The sequence below is a fragment of the Stigmatopora nigra genome, chromosome 1, assembly GCF_051989575.1.
Source record: "Stigmatopora nigra isolate UIUO_SnigA chromosome 1, RoL_Snig_1.1, whole genome shotgun sequence".
Taxonomy (NCBI): Eukaryota; Metazoa; Chordata; class Actinopteri; order Syngnathiformes; family Syngnathidae; genus Stigmatopora; species Stigmatopora nigra.
This window is the reverse complement of record NC_135508.1, coordinates 23,450,600-23,467,813: the sequence shown is the minus strand read 5'-3', so window position 1 is coordinate 23,467,813 and position 17,214 is coordinate 23,450,600. Positions and strand designations below refer to the sequence as shown.

General features: G+C 39.6%; 1 protein-coding gene across 2 annotated transcripts in view; it reads left to right on the top strand.

The window, feature by feature from the left end:
• The window catches only part of fgd (faciogenital dysplasia), a 50,388-nt gene that overhangs the window by 28,310 nt on the left and 4,864 nt on the right, over positions 1 to 17,214 (top strand). For both annotated transcript variants that reach the window (XM_077723909.1, XM_077723900.1), the window contains 16 exons: positions 3,506 to 3,664; positions 4,946 to 5,141; positions 5,247 to 5,859; positions 8,783 to 8,872; positions 11,448 to 11,584; positions 11,666 to 11,822; positions 13,132 to 13,270; positions 13,593 to 13,651; positions 14,213 to 14,359; positions 14,427 to 14,519; positions 14,602 to 14,681; positions 15,197 to 15,227; positions 15,830 to 15,934; positions 16,309 to 16,362; positions 16,461 to 16,562; positions 16,652 to 16,786. In XM_077723909.1, the coding sequence (XP_077580035.1) occupies positions 3,506 to 3,664; positions 4,946 to 5,141; positions 5,247 to 5,859; positions 8,783 to 8,872; positions 11,448 to 11,584; positions 11,666 to 11,822; positions 13,132 to 13,270; positions 13,593 to 13,651; positions 14,213 to 14,359; positions 14,427 to 14,519; positions 14,602 to 14,681; positions 15,197 to 15,227; positions 15,830 to 15,934; positions 16,309 to 16,362; positions 16,461 to 16,562; positions 16,652 to 16,786 (2,297 nt within the window). The remainder of the gene's footprint in view (positions 1 to 3,505; positions 3,665 to 4,945; positions 5,142 to 5,246; positions 5,860 to 8,782; positions 8,873 to 11,447; positions 11,585 to 11,665; positions 11,823 to 13,131; positions 13,271 to 13,592; positions 13,652 to 14,212; positions 14,360 to 14,426; positions 14,520 to 14,601; positions 14,682 to 15,196; positions 15,228 to 15,829; positions 15,935 to 16,308; positions 16,363 to 16,460; positions 16,563 to 16,651; positions 16,787 to 17,214) is intronic.

The window sequence follows — 17,214 nt, the reverse complement described above, 5'->3', positions numbered from 1 at the left end:
CCACATCATATCAGCTATTGGCCGAGTTTGATCCATAGTTACAGTTTGTTGTCACTTGTCAGTGACAGGCTGCCACTCTGAGTTGCATAGCAAAATGGCACAGAAAAAAAATGGAATCTTATTTTTTTTACAATTCAGGTTGGATTTAATTTTGTGCGCGGACAACACGAGACTAGTGCGCAATTGTGCATGCTCGCAGGTTAGCGAGAACATTGACTGTAATGCATAGCACCACTGGGAAATGTGATAGTCATATGTGAATAATGCAACGTCACAAAGAAAACTATTGGTTCATTGTCATAACCTGGTGAAGCAATGTGCATATGGTTAGGATGCTCCGTAGGGATTCTGTTTCGAGGTGATTGACTGCCTGTCTTTTAGTCGGCCAAAACACTGCTGAATGTCACTGATCTGGCTACCAGGCAGTGCTGTACCGATACGATGATGGGTGATGAATGACTCCAAAGGGGTCACCTTAGGGTTGACAGTGATTGACAAGCAGTAAGGTTTGTGCAATATGTTGAGCTACAAGTCTCAGGGGGTTGTTCAAGAAATAAAAGCCCTTTCTATAAAACTGAATGATGGGGCAAAAGAATTCCGTTTTTTATAGATCTAAAACAATGTTTATTTTAGCTTTTTTTAAATATATATTTTTAGATTTTACAAAATTATTTTTGAACTAAAAACAAAAAATGATTAAAAAATTACAATTATTGATTTAAAAGGGGATAAATCAGGAAATTTAATATACATCTATTCTCTTCATTTTAATTTGATCCTAAAAGAGAAAGTCGGCACTCTTGATTTACTTTCTCGGGCCAGATTTGGCTCCCGGGCCGCTACTTTGACACATGTGATGTCAGGTGTGTGTTACTGTCTATGAGTTAAAGCCAAAATTGCAATTTCAGTTTGTTTTTGTTCAATTATCTGCATTCATTGAATATCCACGTTAGAACAATAACATATTTTCACTCTACAACATTCTTTTAAAAAACTTTGAAGTATCTGAATGTTTGTATTCTTAAACTGCTGTCATGTACATCATACAATGTAATCTGGTCTATCAAGTAAGTCTCTGTTATAGTCGCAGAAGCATGTAATTAAAACACAGCCATGAGACGAAACTAGTGACATGACAGTTTCTTTGTTACCTGTTATTGTTTCACCAGATTAATATGCAGTGAGGGAATGTGGCCCAGATATTTGGAGCAGTGAATGGTTGTCATGGTGATGTGCAGTCATTACAGTTTAGCCTCAATAATGGTTCCCAGAGATGTGTAATTCCTGCCTAATCATCCCATCCATCCTGCTCTAATTAATGAGCTCATCTGAGTAAATTAATTACCTCTTATCCCTGTTTCCCCTATTGTGTTCGATTAGAAACTCCCTCTTAAATCACACATAATACAAAACTACTTGTTCCAGGGGTTGTGACTTCACCATGACCTGATTGGTCCAAAAGGTGTCTTTGTTTTGTATGTACACTCTCACGTGTCACTTCTTCCTTGGGAGGGGGGACATGGATCAGGTTTGGCCAGAGAATGCACAATCCAACATACACGTGCCTGAGAAAGAGCAACTACATGTTTTTTTCGTTTATTGCTTAAAAGGCTACGCCCGTATGTAAAGCCATTTTTTGAATGTAGTTCTGTATTTGTCTCCAGTTGAATCATTAGGAAATGTTTTGGTAGTGAACACTTGGAGTCAAGTTTTTGCTAAGTGTCCTGTCTCAAAACTTGCTTTTGGGGAAAAAAAACTATCTGCTACTTTACTACACCATATGGTGAAATTTCCATTTATTTTTTTTATATTTGATCCTGGATGTTTTCCCTCATATTCCCTTGGCTACACAGAGTTGCCATAGGCACCAGCCTCTATGCTGCCACCATCGTCTTTTGCTCGTTTGTTTTTCCCAGCTATAACCTTAGGACATTCCAGGTCACAAGTTAATGGCTAGACAGTTTGGTTGTTGACTGGAGAAAAATACATATGTTGATTTAGTTAACGGTCTTCTAACCTATTTCAATCTACTAATGCCTTTTTGAAGGAAAGTATGCTATTAATCTTTTAGAATTTTTTTTAGGATGATATGTAGAATAATACTGTTTCAGGGTTTTTAAATCATCTTCATGTTGGGAAAATGTGAAATTACACCACAGAAGAAAAAGGGTAGAAAAGCCTTCAGGGTGTCACATGGGAATAAAGGCGTAATGGGACTAATTACAGAAATAAATTTCTTAGCCTGGAGCGTCTTAGAAAATAGACTAAATCAGATCTGGGAGTTTTGTGCAATTTTATATATTTTTAAAGTGGAGAAAGTTTTTGTTAATTACTTGTTGTTACCTCATCTTTCTTATAATATTCAGTGCTAACATTTGCAGATTCAGTTCAGTACAAACTCTATTTAGTAGTAGAGTTAGCCATAGTGGTACTTATAATAGCCTGAAATCAGCATTGCACATTTTCACCATCATTTATTTGCATCTCACTATTGGTTTATGGGCATTTTCTACAAATTCAGTGTTTCTGGTGAGTTCTCTTTGAACAAGCAGTTGTTGATTAATTACAGGGTGCAATTCACATGTAGGATACAATGAGAATTAAACATCTTCCTTTAAAATAACATGCAACAATTTTAGAATGTTAAAGGACGGTTTGAATACCTCAAGAAATCCTAGAAAAATTTGGGGAGAACACACAATAGCCGAGTTGCCATTCAATTGGAGATGGAGAACCTCTTAAAAGAAACACATGACCTACATGCTGTCAGAATAAATACTAGTAAATTTCTGTTAATAGCCAAATCATGCAACTAGCCTTAGGAAAATGCTTTACACTTGATTTAATTATAGTTCTTTGGTGACACGTAGGAAAGATCTCTCTTTTTTATTCTCAAGTGTAAAACCCATACGATGAGCATACATCCAAGTCAACATAAATTATTAGTGCGAAAAATTCATCTAACTAACATTTTTCAATGCATTCAAGCAGAGCCTCCTATTTTATTTCTGTCTTTCTGCATGTTATCCCAACTATAATTTGACCTACATTTTTTGCACCTCTGACAAATTCATTTTGGCAAACCCAGATGTTATACATAATGCAGGACTAAAAACATTTGTCGTTGGGTTGTCTAACCGCTTTCACTACATTAAACGCCAATTTCAATCATTCCCATTGGTTGAAGTAGAAAATACTCTTTGAATGCCTCGTTTTAAAAATGTATGCAGCGTATCAGCTAGTCATACTAACGCACACTCAGTTTTCTGAAAAGATTAAATATAGTCAAACAGATAACAATCTGCAGCTCAGTCCACTGCCTCAGGCCGGTAGCACAAATCAATGCAGTGACTCTGCCTCCTCGCTCAACATAATCCCGAAAACACAGAGCTCAAGGTCACGCGCCTGACTACAGCCCCCACAAAGCCACACTTATTCCTAGAAACTGCGTACACCTGCTAATAATCTCATACTAGCCGTCTTTCTTTATATTTCTTCTTTGTAGATCTCCCTGCCACCTCTCTTCCGTATCATTATGGATCTGCTGATTACCTGTGCTCGACCCGGCTGCTGAAAAAAGGATCATGTCACGAGAAGCCCGCCATCAAGCCGCGGCCGCAGCCCTCCTCGATTCCCAGACCGCCACTTGCACAGAAACCTCAAGGTAAGGTACTGTCACAAGTGCAGAACCACTTCTAATACCATCTCAATGTCATTTACACAGGACACTCATGAAAGAAATACAATCCGTTCCACCACCATACTCGTAACAGGAATGTGCTCTTATTATGGCTCTACCATGATTAATGTATTTTTTTCCATAAGAAATAACTGAATTCCAGTTTATGCGCATCTCCCATTACACCTAGCGGGACGCCGAGACACTTTGGAAGTCAAATTGAACGAGGGACCTCACATGCCACCTGACAAGATTCTGAGACACTCAGGCACATGTAGCGTGACGTGGTCTTTTGTAGATTTTGCTCGTTGCCAGTATGGCAAAAATATGGGAAGTGTCTGCTCGTTGTCATCATGCCGTCTCTCGCTGACTTTACTAGGTCACCTCTGCTCAAGCTACAGCTACAAAGCAGACCAGAGGCTCCCGTGAGATCGTGTTGTGACATGTTTGATGAATTCTAATTAGCACGTGCTATTTTGGGAGAATTTCGGGAAATCAAAGTTGAATGGTGCACTTGGCCTCATATTTTAAGTGGCAAATATTACTGTAGCTTCAAAAGACAGCTTTTATGTGGCGATTTATCTTAGTAACGCACCAAAGCTGCGACACATCTAAATCATTTCAGAGCAAACACATATAGATAGAAACTGGCAAACGAAATATGTAAATAAAGATTGCATTTGAGCAGTTGAATTGTCATAAATTGCAAGTTAATAAAAAAATCTACTTTTGAATATACATGAAGAGCTTTGGATTTCTCTCCCATGATACTATTTTTGGGATACAATATATTTTTAGGTTGTTCACTTCTGTTGTTTTGGCAGATGGCATTTATCTATGTAGAAATGCATCCCGATAAATAAGAGAAACTCACATAGGAAAGCTCATTATCAACAATAATGTGCCGACATTCAAGAAAATATCTGCCCTAGGCAGATGACAATAAGCAGGGATGTGTGAGCGTTGTGTGCATGCTTAAGAATCCACTGTCATTGCGCATCCTTTCTAATCTAACAGGAACTGTGGTGGTTCATGCACACACGCGTTGGTATCCTGTTTCAAATAAGGAAGTCGTCTGAAAACTGAAGTAGCAAATCAGCATTGGTAGTATTGTTATTATTTGGACCTGGTACTTTTCACTGCACATAAATTAAAAAAGATTGTATCGAAAAACCGTGTATATTTTCTCCCTTGGATTCTTACATGATACCTCATTTATGCCTGCAGTTTTCATTTTTATATTTACCTGGACATGTTTTCCTCTAGTGCCCCCTAAACCTGCTCACCTGCTCGCTCTGGGGCAAGACAAGAAACCCAAGAGGATCCCACCGGCACCCTGCAGGCCTCTCCCTGCACCCCCGCCAAAAACCAAGCCCAGTTTTGTGTCTCCCGCAGTGGGAGGGCAGCCACTTAAGGAAATCCAGAAAGTGGGGCTGCTCATCGAAAGGTTTGAAAATTCAAGGTAATTCAAACCACCTCCCTCTCGGACTCATGTGGTTTAAATAAGCGTCTTTAAAACTTTGGTTCGTCATTTATGTTCTTTACTTATCAAGGCTTTTATACGCAGGGTCCCCATTTTGGGGGCACTCCCCCTCTCCCAGCTACACCTGTGTCTTAGAATGGACACTGCATGTAGCAATAGTTCCTCCTGTGACCAGGACTCCACGACAAAGACTGCCATAGACTCATCCCCCTGTAGTAAACTGGCACCCTGCCCGTCAGGTTGTGATGATGTGGTCGAACTGTCCTGTCTGGCGTCTATCCACGCAGATGGTTCCGATGACACACCGCTGGACGTAGAGGTGGACATCACACACGGTGATGGTTGCCTCGATGACGGAGAACGGGATGAAGGCTCCTCTCATGAGTTTCTAGACAATCTAGAACATCAGGACTCCTCAGAGCAGATAAAGATTCCTAACAGGGACAGCGGCATCGACAGTCCATCGTGTGCAGCAGAAGGGGAAGTGTTCCCCAATGAGGATGCCATTGACGAGGAAGATCATTATGACAGTATCACGGAAACGGAGAGTGTGTCTTGTTGTGTTACCCTCCACAACAAACGAGATTCAACTCAGGACGAGGACAGTGACTTGGATGAGGGGAGCGGAGTCGAGATCAACTCTCTGTTAGACACTCAAAATGGTGATCTGACAGATTCACATACTGAGGCACAAAAAGTGAGTACCACCAATATCATTAGCAGATAACACCACCAGCAGCAATTGATCGCTTTCAGCCCTCCCAGTCAAATTGATTTGGATGTCTTCTACTGTCAATCGCTGCAAAATAGTTACAATATGTGAAAAAGAAAATCAATATCTCACTTATTTATTCTCTCAACCAGTGAATAAAGCAAGGTAATTTAAATAACGTTAAATTCAGTACAGCTGAGGTTTTCATCCATTTGCAAATGAACTCTACAGGAATTAGTCTTAACATTTAGAATGAGAATGTGAATAAGGCAACATTGTAAAAATGCTTGGAGTACTTTGAAGATGTGAAGGCCTGATTTAAATGTGCACTTGTAAGAATTTTTGTGGAACATTTGAATCATTTGGCCCTGTATAAACCCTTCCTCTTCGAGTGGGAAAAACAGGCAGTCGCTATTATTAACTCAGCCTGGTTGAACCTCTTCAAAGAACACTTTACTTGAAACCTTATATGCCGTGACAACCTCAATTTGCCAGCCACAAGTGATCGGCTGAACTATAAAAGTGGCTCTGAAGTTACATAAAGAGATACCTGCCCAAAAGCAGTAACACGAGCCAGGGTGGATCGCTTGATGACAGACTTCCCACATTTAAGCTAGTTTTACTTTACCCTTGTCCTTTAGCTCTACTACTGATTGTTCATCACCGTCTGATGTTCATATTTAAGTGTCTGACTCAACATCTTAATCTGTAAATGAAAATAATTGGTTTGGTATGTCTATGGATTATCAAACATGAGGTGTCCCAAGAATAGTCATTCATCATCCGTATTCTCGTGAGGGTTACAGTCGTTTGCTGGAGCCCATCGCAGCAGACTTTGGGTAAAGGGCAGACTACACTCTAGACTGGTCGCCAGTCAGCCGTTCATACCACCACCAAGCGGGAATCGATCCAACGCTTGCCCACGCTGAGGTCAGGCGAGTTAATCTCCCAGGAATATAAATATAAATGCAGTTCTTTCTTTTTTCTCAAATACAAAAAAAACTGGATTCCAAATGGATTAAACTGTCGGGATGTACGCCTAGCTAAATGTCTCCAAAATAAACAAGTAGGCATACATGCTCTTAAAATAAGATTAAGCGAACACCAGTGGCTAACTAGAAAGCTATCTTGCCTTATATTTGCGTAGAGGGAAAAATATTCATAAAACTGGGTGCAATTGAAGTTATTGTTATCAAATATTATATCTTACCAAGATTACTTCGCTATAACGTCTAAGTATAGCTGTTTCTTTAGCTAAAGTTGGTTAACTTCATATCCTGGTTTCGAGTTTGTTCTATCACTGCGCTAACATCAAAGCATTGTTTTGTATTTTCGTAAACATAGCGTCCTGAACAAATATATTTGTCATTCATTAATTTGTGAAAGGACACCCTACAAGGGAGTACTATTTCAAACTTGTGGACTACTGCACAAGTGTTAAATATGTATATGGAGCAGCTTGGAGTTTGTCGAAAGGCACCCAGAAAAGTAATCCTAACTACTGCTGTTGGAAAAGTTCGACAGGTGTCTAAGTGGGGTGAAGCTTTTGAGAAAGGTCAATTAGAGTGACCTTGTAAATATTTTCATTTTTCTCACCGTTTCTTCTCAAAGCAAGCTTATGTGTTTGTCTCTGTGACAATTATGTATGGACACCTTTGGCTGAGTAATTTCAAAATGGGAAAATTTCAAGCGAACAAAGTATTAAGAAAAATAAACTTAGAAGATGTTTTGGCTGGATTGCCTACGAGAGAGGTGAAACTCAACATTTGAAGAATTTATCTGTGTTCACATGTAGTTCAAGTTTTATAGGAGAGAAAATTTTTCACAAATGGCCGATTGGTTGTTTTTCAGCAATTTGGCTTCAAGTATCATTATAATGGCCATTGTTAGCAAAAGAGGTCTATTCAATTTGAACTTGGTGGTGCTCTCACGCTTTCCAGTTAAAATGCATTGGACGATGCATCTATCCAGTAGAAAAAGTATTCACATTGACAATCGGAGGGTGAAAGAGGCAATGCTACCATCAATGGTGCTCACTGAAATATTTCAACGCATTTTGAGGTTGTGCTGCAGAAGCACCAAAATTAGTTGTTTTGTGCATGACATTTGATTCTAATAATTTTTTGTGTGAGATATCCCAAATTAATTTCATTTTTTCTCTGTTAGATCAGGATTTTTGTCTAAGTATTACTTCTGACAATCTGATTACTACATACACAGATGTGTTTTGAGAAAACAGGGGCCCATAGCTCAAAATCTTTAGATAATATAAAATTACATTTGGACTCCGCCTCCAAAAATCTTAAACCAGGGTGATTTGACAATTCTGAGATTGAGCATTCAATCCCTTTGCGGTGTTCTCATGTTCTCCCCGGTCTTGGCTGGATTTTCTCCGAGCACTCTGCTAAACTCTCGCCTCCTTAAAATATTCATGGTTGGTATAAACCGTGAATGGTTGTCTGTCTCCTTTTGCCTCTAGCTGGCTGGGATAGGCTCCATCACCCCCTTGAGGATAAGTTGGACAGAGAAAAATGAATGATTGAATCTAAAACCATAAAAAAATGTTTCCCAGTGTTCTCATCTAATTTTCTCATGTTCTGAACCGCTTTATCCTCATTAGGGTCGCAGGGGTTGCTGGTGTCTATACCAGCGGACTCCGGGCCACAGGCGGCGACACCCCGAATCGGTGGCCAGCCAATCATAGGGCACTAAGGGACGGACAACCATGCACTCTAACAGGGGCTGAGTCAGCAGGGTTGACTCTAAGGGCAATTTAGAGTGTCCAGTTTCCCAGTGTCATTGGTGCTTTTTATTTTTCATTGATATCTTGTATGAATTGTGTAGTTGAAAACTTCCTTTCATTTGATGCCTTATTGCCTCTCACACCTTTTGTGCTTTCTCCGGTCAGTGCTCAGAGGCGCAGAGGTTACTTAACATTGCCAAAGAACTTCTCCACACTGAAGAAGCCTACGTCAGAAGGCTCAACCTCCTTGACCAGGTAACCTATGGAAGACAATTTCTTCTTACTGATAATTTTTGTGATGGTCTGTTTGTATGCCTCTGGTAAAAGTTTCAATATCCTTAGTGTGCCGGCAGTTTTATTGATTGAGATAATAATAATAATCGGACATAGGCTTTGTCATCATCATTGACTCGACAAAAGCCTAATTGTCATCATACCCAGCTGCGAATGACGAAATTGGTAGGGCTTCTCCATAAAGTACGTTTTCTCGGCAAAACACCCAAACAAGGGATAATTTCAGAATCGTTGGCATTCTGCCGAAGTTATTACACAGAAGGGATTGTGTGTCGTTCTACCGCAAGTTTAGAGTCCTGATGGATGTGGGGGGAAAAAAACTGTCCTTAAGCCTATTTGTCCGTACTTTGTGAGACCTATAGCATCTGCCAGAGGGCAGCATCTGGAACATGTTTTGACCAGGGTGGTACGGGTCCCCGACAATGTTCCTGGCTCTGCTGAGGTAACAAGGGCAATGTCTTCCAGTGAGGGCTGAGAGCAGCCGACGATCTTTTGGGCAGTGCTAATCACTCTCTGCATGGCCTTTTTGTCTGCTGTCGTGCTTCCAGTGTACCACACTGTGATGCAGTATCCCAGGATGCTCTCCACAGTGGCTCTATAGAAAGTTACCAGAAGCTTAGTGTCCAAGTTGTTCCTCCTGAGTACCCTAAGGAAATGGAATAGTTTTTGGGCCTACTGCCGTGGTGTTTGTAGACCAGGTGATCTTATCCGTGACGTGGACCCCCAGGATTTTAAAGGACTGGACCCTGTCTACACATACTCCATTTATGAGGAGTGGGGCCAGATCTGTGCTGTTTTTGCAAAAGTCCAGGATTATTTCTTTAGGTTTCGTGGTGTTCAGTGTGAGATTGTTCACCGAGCACCGCAAAGACAGTTTGTTGACCTCATCTTTGTAGGCCGACTCATGCCCTCCTGAGATGAGTCCGACCACAGTGGTGTCACCGGCAAATTTGATGATGGCGTTAGACTGGTGGGTTGGTGTACAGTCGTATGTGTACAGGGAGTACAGAAGAGGATTCAATACACAGCCTTGAGGGGAGCCGGTGCTTAGTGTAATGGAGGAAGAGAGGTCTAAGATCAGGACGGGGCCGGATTAAATAAATGCACTGGGATCCAAAGGACGAGAGCATTTCTCTGTGGAGAGAAGTAATCTGTGTAGGCATGGTAGTGCGAGAAATTGATTCGGTTTGTGTTGCATTCAAGTAACTTATTACATAGATACCTCAAATTCAATTCGGGGCTCCGCAAAGTGGGGCATGGATTTGTACGGCAGATGTGCAATCCAAGTATAGATATATGTCTGCAAATCCTAGGATTAATGATGTATTAAAGGTGTGTTTTTCTCAATTCCAAGCAGGGTTTCATAATTAGGAAGGTCATTAAATCGGTCTAAGACTGTTCATACTGACAGTGCTGATGGAAGAGGGGATTGGATTTTGATATGTGCAGAGCAGTTTATCATTTTAATGTGGTGTTAATGTTTGACCATGCGTTTGTTTAGGAGACTGGTTTTGTTTGTGGTGTCCCAAAAATGTCTATTTGCAGGGGCACATATACTCCCTACATTAATTCACTTGCATAATGGAAAGCAAGAGTTGTCTAGTGGATTACAACATGGTCATCTACAAACAAGAATTTGAACTTAAATGTGTTTTCTTGTTGTTTTTTAAAACTGTTCTTACCAACCATGACAAAGTCCAACTCTTGATTTTGTCACGCCATTATCATGTGACATTGACTGGTTTCCATGGAAATGTTTGAGCCCATCCGTGACTTTGCCTCTGGCTCCAGCTACAAAAGCTTCTGCATGTAACTATTTACCTCTGACATATTACAAAATTGTACCTGCTGTTATTTTGGATTGTCCAGACACAATTTTCAAAACATTGGTGTGGCAAATGAAAGATTTTTTGAAATGATAGTTTCTTAATATTTAAGATTGCCAAAACATATAGAAGTCAAATATTTTTTTGCACGACACTAGCTTGTATTAAATACAATGTTTTTAAAATGGATTTACTAAATGTAACACTTTTAAATTCGAAAGAAAATACATTAGAATACGTAGACATTTATTTCTGATTTAAGTCAGTCTCCTTTTTTTTCAAACTAACAAAATCTGTTCTGTTGACAAAAGACTAACAAAATACATTTTGAAATGGACATAACTTGTTACAATACATTAAAATAATTTTAAAAAGACATTTATTTCTTATTTAAGTCAGCCTACTTTTTTTCAACCTCCAACAAAATCTGTTCTGTTGACAAAAGACAAACGAAACACATTTGAAATGGACACAACGTGTTAATTCTCACTATAATTATGCAGCCAGACACAAGGTTACGCAATAACCTTTGGCCTCTTTTCCTTGCTTCTTTCAGAAAGTGTCTTTTAATGGTTTGTAAGTAAAAGTGCACCAGATATTTTAGTTATTTACAGAACTTAGCAAACTATATTTGTATTTTTTTTTACCTACTTCCTCTTTTATTATGACAACTGACACTGAAATTTGTCCACTGTATGTTTTCACCACAGGTGTTTTGCACTAAGCTCACAGAAGCCGGAATCCCTCAAGATGTCATTACAGGGATCTTTTCCAACATTTCTTCCATCTACTGCTTCCATGACAAGTTCCTGCTACCAGAGCTCAAGACTCGTATCACCGAGGAATGGTGAGTGAGAAATTATAGAATTTATGGTACTTGTGTGCTATACAGGAAAAAAGATGGATCTTTAAATATTTTTACCCACAGGAACACCAACCCTCGCATTGGGGACATCCTTCAGAAACTGGCACCTTTCATGAAGATGTATGGAGAGTATGTAAAAAATTTTGACAGATCAATGGATTTGGTCAACACATGGACGCAACGGTCTTCACAGTTCAAGAGCGTTGTTCAAAATGTACAGGTGAGTGTATGATTACACCCAACTATCTCACAGAAACAGTAATTAGTGGAATTAATGCCCACAATTACTGTATAGTAGTGTGCAACACTGTCCAATTTTTGAGTTTCAGCACAGTTTTTGCATTGCAAAAATTACAATGCATACCACCAGCTGAAAATCTTTTAAATTAAAAAACACCTATATTTGCAATATGAAGTAATTCTCATGAAAGGTTCATCAATAGGAATCAAAGAAACACAAAAAAACAGGATTTTAATATCTCATTTTTCACACCGATCTTAACGTCGTCAAAAGTGAATTCACGTGGTTCACACTGAAGATAAACAACAAAACCATCATGGGGGTGCTGGAGCTTATCCTAGCTGACTTCAGGCCAGAGGTGGGGGAGACCCTGAATTGGGGGCCAGCCAATCACAGGGCACAAGGAGACAAACAACCATCCACGCTCACACTCATACCTAATTTAAAGTGTCCAACCCTGCGTGTTTTTGGGATGTGGAAGGAAACAGGAGTGCCTGGATAAAAACAAGCAAGCCCGGGGAGAACATGCAAAATTCATGTAGGATGGTCTGGCCACTCTTAATGTTTGTGATATTTCAATTTTAATAACATGATATTGCATACAACTTTTCTCTCGGAATACAGTGTTCCCTCGCTACTTCGCGCTTCAGCTATCGCGGACTCTGAGCCTCGCAGATTTTTTTCCCGGAAATAAATAAATAAAAAATTTAAAGATCTTAAATTAAAATTATAAATTACATCATTTTACAAGAAGTGGAAACAAAATATTCAATAAGAATTAGTAATTGCATCAAAAAAAGGCCAAAGAAATGGTCAATAACATGGTGAGAGTTCAGGAATCGCATTGATGACGTCATGGCTGTTCTAGGCGCATCTTCACCGCCCAGAAAAAACAATGTTCACAACTCCCAATAACGATGTTTCTTACGTGCTAAAAAACTGCAAAAGATCCTCCATCCGCACTACTATGAGGTTTTTGCTTGGTGGTGCTTTTGTGCACGTGTTACACGTTTCTTCAAGCATTTTTGAAGGGGCACGCCTACTTCGCGGAAACGCAGCTATTGCGGGGGGTCCCAGTCCCCATTAACCGTGATAACAGAGGAAACACTGTATATCAATGTGTGACTTCCTGGAAAGTAATTTTCCTTGGCACACCTTGACCATAACTCATGGCACACCAGTTTGCTGGGTCTCATGAACCCTTAGTACTGTTTACACTACAGGAAAAATATATTGTACTTGTTGTGTTTATTTTGTTTAAAGTTCAATTTTTTTAACGCTATAACAGAAACAAGAAGTGTGCGGCAACTTGACGTTGCAGCACCACATGCTAGAACCTGTCCAGAGAATCCCTCGCTATGAGCTCTTGCTTAAAGACTACCTGAGGAAGCTTCCCGATGATGCCCTTGACCGAAAAGACACAGAAAGTGAGACCAACCTTTCATTCAATAGCTTTTGTCTGTCGTGAATCCCTTTCACACTTTAACGTGGTGTTCTATGAGAATGGGCGTTGCACCACGTCTGGAAAGGTCATGTCATGATTTATATTGGGCACCCTTGCAGTGCCATTTACGAAAGACGTTTAAGTTCAACTGTCTGTTTAGTTTATAGCGTTTCACTCGTGCTTTTTAGATTCTACAGTAGATCATCACATTGGTCCTATTTGTAATTGCAACATACCATACTGTATCTAACTGTAGATAGATTGTAGTAGTATATTTCAAGCTTGTACATTTGCTTTCTTTACAGAGGCATTGGAGTTAATATCTACTGCAGCTAATCACTCTAACGCAGCGATCAAGAAAATGGTGAGACTTCATCAAATTTGTCCAAGACTTATCACCATCTGTCAACTCATTGGCTGCCATTTTCAACGACAGACAGAAATATTATACTCAGAGCACTGGTTGTAAATGCTCATGTTTTAGCGCCAATGGATGTCCAATTTATTTTGCCTGGGTGGTGAATGCGCTGCTGCCATGACTCCCAGTCAACATGGATTGGTCATCTAGAGCAACCAATGTGTTAACCTCTATACTGAGAACACTAAGCTTGTGCAGAAATGTTGCACAAGTAGCAGTCAGAGAGAGTGAGTGGGCGGCGTCTGTTCAGACAGGAAGTCACCGTTTCCTGCCTCAGGTTTCATAGCTGGTGGATGTCTGATCAGCTTTCTCTAACACTCATACTTTCCATCACTTACCTCAGTCTGACTTATATTTCTTACTTCCCTGAAACCTTTAAATGTGGTCAAATGATCAATAAAGTCATATTAGGGTGGCAATTTTCCTGGCCAATGAGGTGTGCTCGGCTAATCTAATAATACAGTACCCTCTAGTGGTCCGTTTTTTATTTATGTTTAATTTTTCCAGGAGAAAATGCACAAACTACTTGAGGTTTATGAGAGGCTAGGAGGGGAAGAGGACATTGTGAATCCAGCCAATGAGTTTATCAAGGAAGGGCATATCAAGAAGATGTCGGCCAAAAATGGAACAGCACAAGACAGATACCTTTATTTGGTGAGCTGACGTTCCAACGGGCACATTGGACGTTCACCCATCATAAAACTTTTTTTGTCTCGTTCAGTTTAACAACATGGTGCTCTACTGTGTACCTAAACTAAGACTAATGGGGCAGAAGTTCAGTGTCAGAGAGAGAATTGATATTGCTGGCATGGAGGTACATTTTTATAGATTTTATTTATTTTTACGCATATTTACATTTGGAGAAATTAAGCCATAGTACTTCTTTTTCTCTCAAGGTCCAGGAGAACGTAAAGCAGAATCTTCTGCACATATTTGCCATCATCGGCAAACAGAGGTCACTTGAACTTCAAGCCAGGTAAAAATAATTAAATTGGCACCAGAGAAGGATTCCAAATGTTATCTCTCACTGCTATTTACAGCGACAGACGTCCAATCCATAATGTGGAATGGATTGGACTGGCTCACACAGGTGAGCTGGGACAGGATCCAGCTCACCTGTGCCGTCAATCGAATTGATTTGGTAAAGAAATTATATGAATAATTTGAATGAAATTGCAATGTGAAGGAAATGTTTGACATATCTAATCCACATATTAGGAGTATGTATTACCAGGATTTTTGGACTCGCCCTATCTTACAAGAAAACTGTATTTGTGCATAAAAACTTCACTGGACAATAAACTGGCGGTGTTCATAATTTGTTATGGGATATTTTTTCCAAAATCCAGGTGGCAAATTAGCAAATAAAAATCCATAAATTAGCATCAGACGTTAAACAGGCTACAAAATAGTGGGAGAGTATTGGTTTCTAATGCCTTAGTTAAAAGCTAAATATTAACTATATTGTACAACACTGTTTTTTTCTGGTAGGACATCTGAGGAGAAGGAAGATTGGATTCAGGTAAGGAACACATGCATGTACAGTAGAGCAACATACATTTTCTACCATATCTACCTAGGAAAACCCCATTGCAAAAATGTTTATAATGGTGCTTAAATGGTGGGGTTAAGGTGGAAAAGCTTTTATGGGACACTGGCTTAAGACTTTGACAATCATTTTGTGTAACCAAACAACGTAACATTATGATGAATGGAGTTGCACAATTTCTGTGTGGGAGGAGGGTTGGAAATTGGAGGTATGTCCATTATGGTAGTCTAGATGAATTAGAGAATGCAATTAGAACTGAGTTCCTGCCCACCAACATTGTGTTGGGGAATATTCTTCACTAAAGCCCCCTTTTTTATGGCTCATTTAGCCCATTACAGCAAAAAAAAAGCGGATTATGAGTTTTTCAGGCTGAAAAGAAATGTGTTGTTTTAGCCTAGAGACAGTTGAACATAACAATCTGAAATTCTTCCTGTTTGGATACGGTTGGCTCTTTTGGCAAATCTCATTGTATGCATTGTATACAGTATGTCTGTGTGTATTATCAGTCTATCAGTTTACATGAATCTCCTTAACAGTCTATTATAATCTACTTGAAATCTTTGTTCACACTAAAGGTCATCCAAGCCACAATTGATCGACACAAGCAAAACAGTGAGACTTTCAATAAAGCCTTCAACAGCTCCTTCTCACGAGAGGATGACCATGCGCCCGACTCACCGGTAAGAGTCTATTGATTATTTTGTTGATGCGCTCAAAGATGAATCATGGAGCGCCATTTACCATCATCTGCTCTTTGTCTCTATTGAATAGTTCTCCTTTTTTGGGCGTGACTCAAACATGTATGACTATTTAAGCCAGTCTTTCCCTCGACAGTCACCCTCTCAGTGTATAGTCTCGCGCAACTCTTTCATGACTTTATAGGGAAGGCATAAGTTAAAGTTTCTTCCTATGAATCTGTGTTGACCCACTTTTAAGTTGAAGAACTGGCACACAGCTAAAGACAACCTGGGGTTTCTGTAAATTCAGCCTGACACCTCGTGGAAGAGCTGCATAACTGCAGAACAAAACTTTGACATTGATGTATTGTTTTTAGGGTCCCTGGACAAACACGTGCATAGACTCGGACGGTGAGAGGCTGCATGAAAGGGTGAGATGTTGCATTATTCAGAATGTGTTTTTTTTGTTTAAGCGAGTGCTGTGCTGGGCAGAAAGATATATTTGAACTATATATTTTTTTCAATACAGAAAAGTTCAAGGAAAAAAGACAAAGAGAAACAGACTTGTAAAGGATGTAATGAGAGTTTTAATTTCACCAAGCGCAAACATCACTGCAAGTCCTGTGGAGGGGTGAGTATTGATGGAATGATTTTGCCAGTTTACACTGAGCAGGATTGACTATATTTATACTGTCTCATTTTATTTGTCTCTCTCTGCAGGCCATATGTGCAAAGTGTTCAAAAACCTTGGACAATAAAACAAGTCGAGTGTGCCCGGAGTGTTTTGAGGCCAGCCTCAGTCTGGACAATCTTGGTGGTGGTGGTGGGGAACAAAAAAAGAAAGTAGCGGCAGAGGTCAGAGACGTAAACCGTATTGTACTCACACACTGTTTCTCTCTCTTTGCACATCCCAGTGAAATCTTATTGGCTTCTTTGGAAGTCTCCTGAATCCAAATTTCATAGTTTAGAATGTAACAAGCAAAGTGTTAATGATGACTGAACAGTATCGCTCAAAAATTCAATTATCACTATTTTCAATAACCAAAAGGAAAACAGCCAAAGTGATAACTGAGCATAAGCCTAGGAGATCTATGTAAAAAAATGATTTATAAGTCGTTTTTAAAAACAGCCATAAAAATTGCATTTTGAAAAAAAAAAAGGTAAACGGGAAAATTTGAAAGTGTTGGAGGGGTTTGACCCAGATTACAGGCAGCTGCTATCTGTGTAAATACACCCATACACCAACAAAACACAACTAATTTATCTCTGTTCATATTATTTAA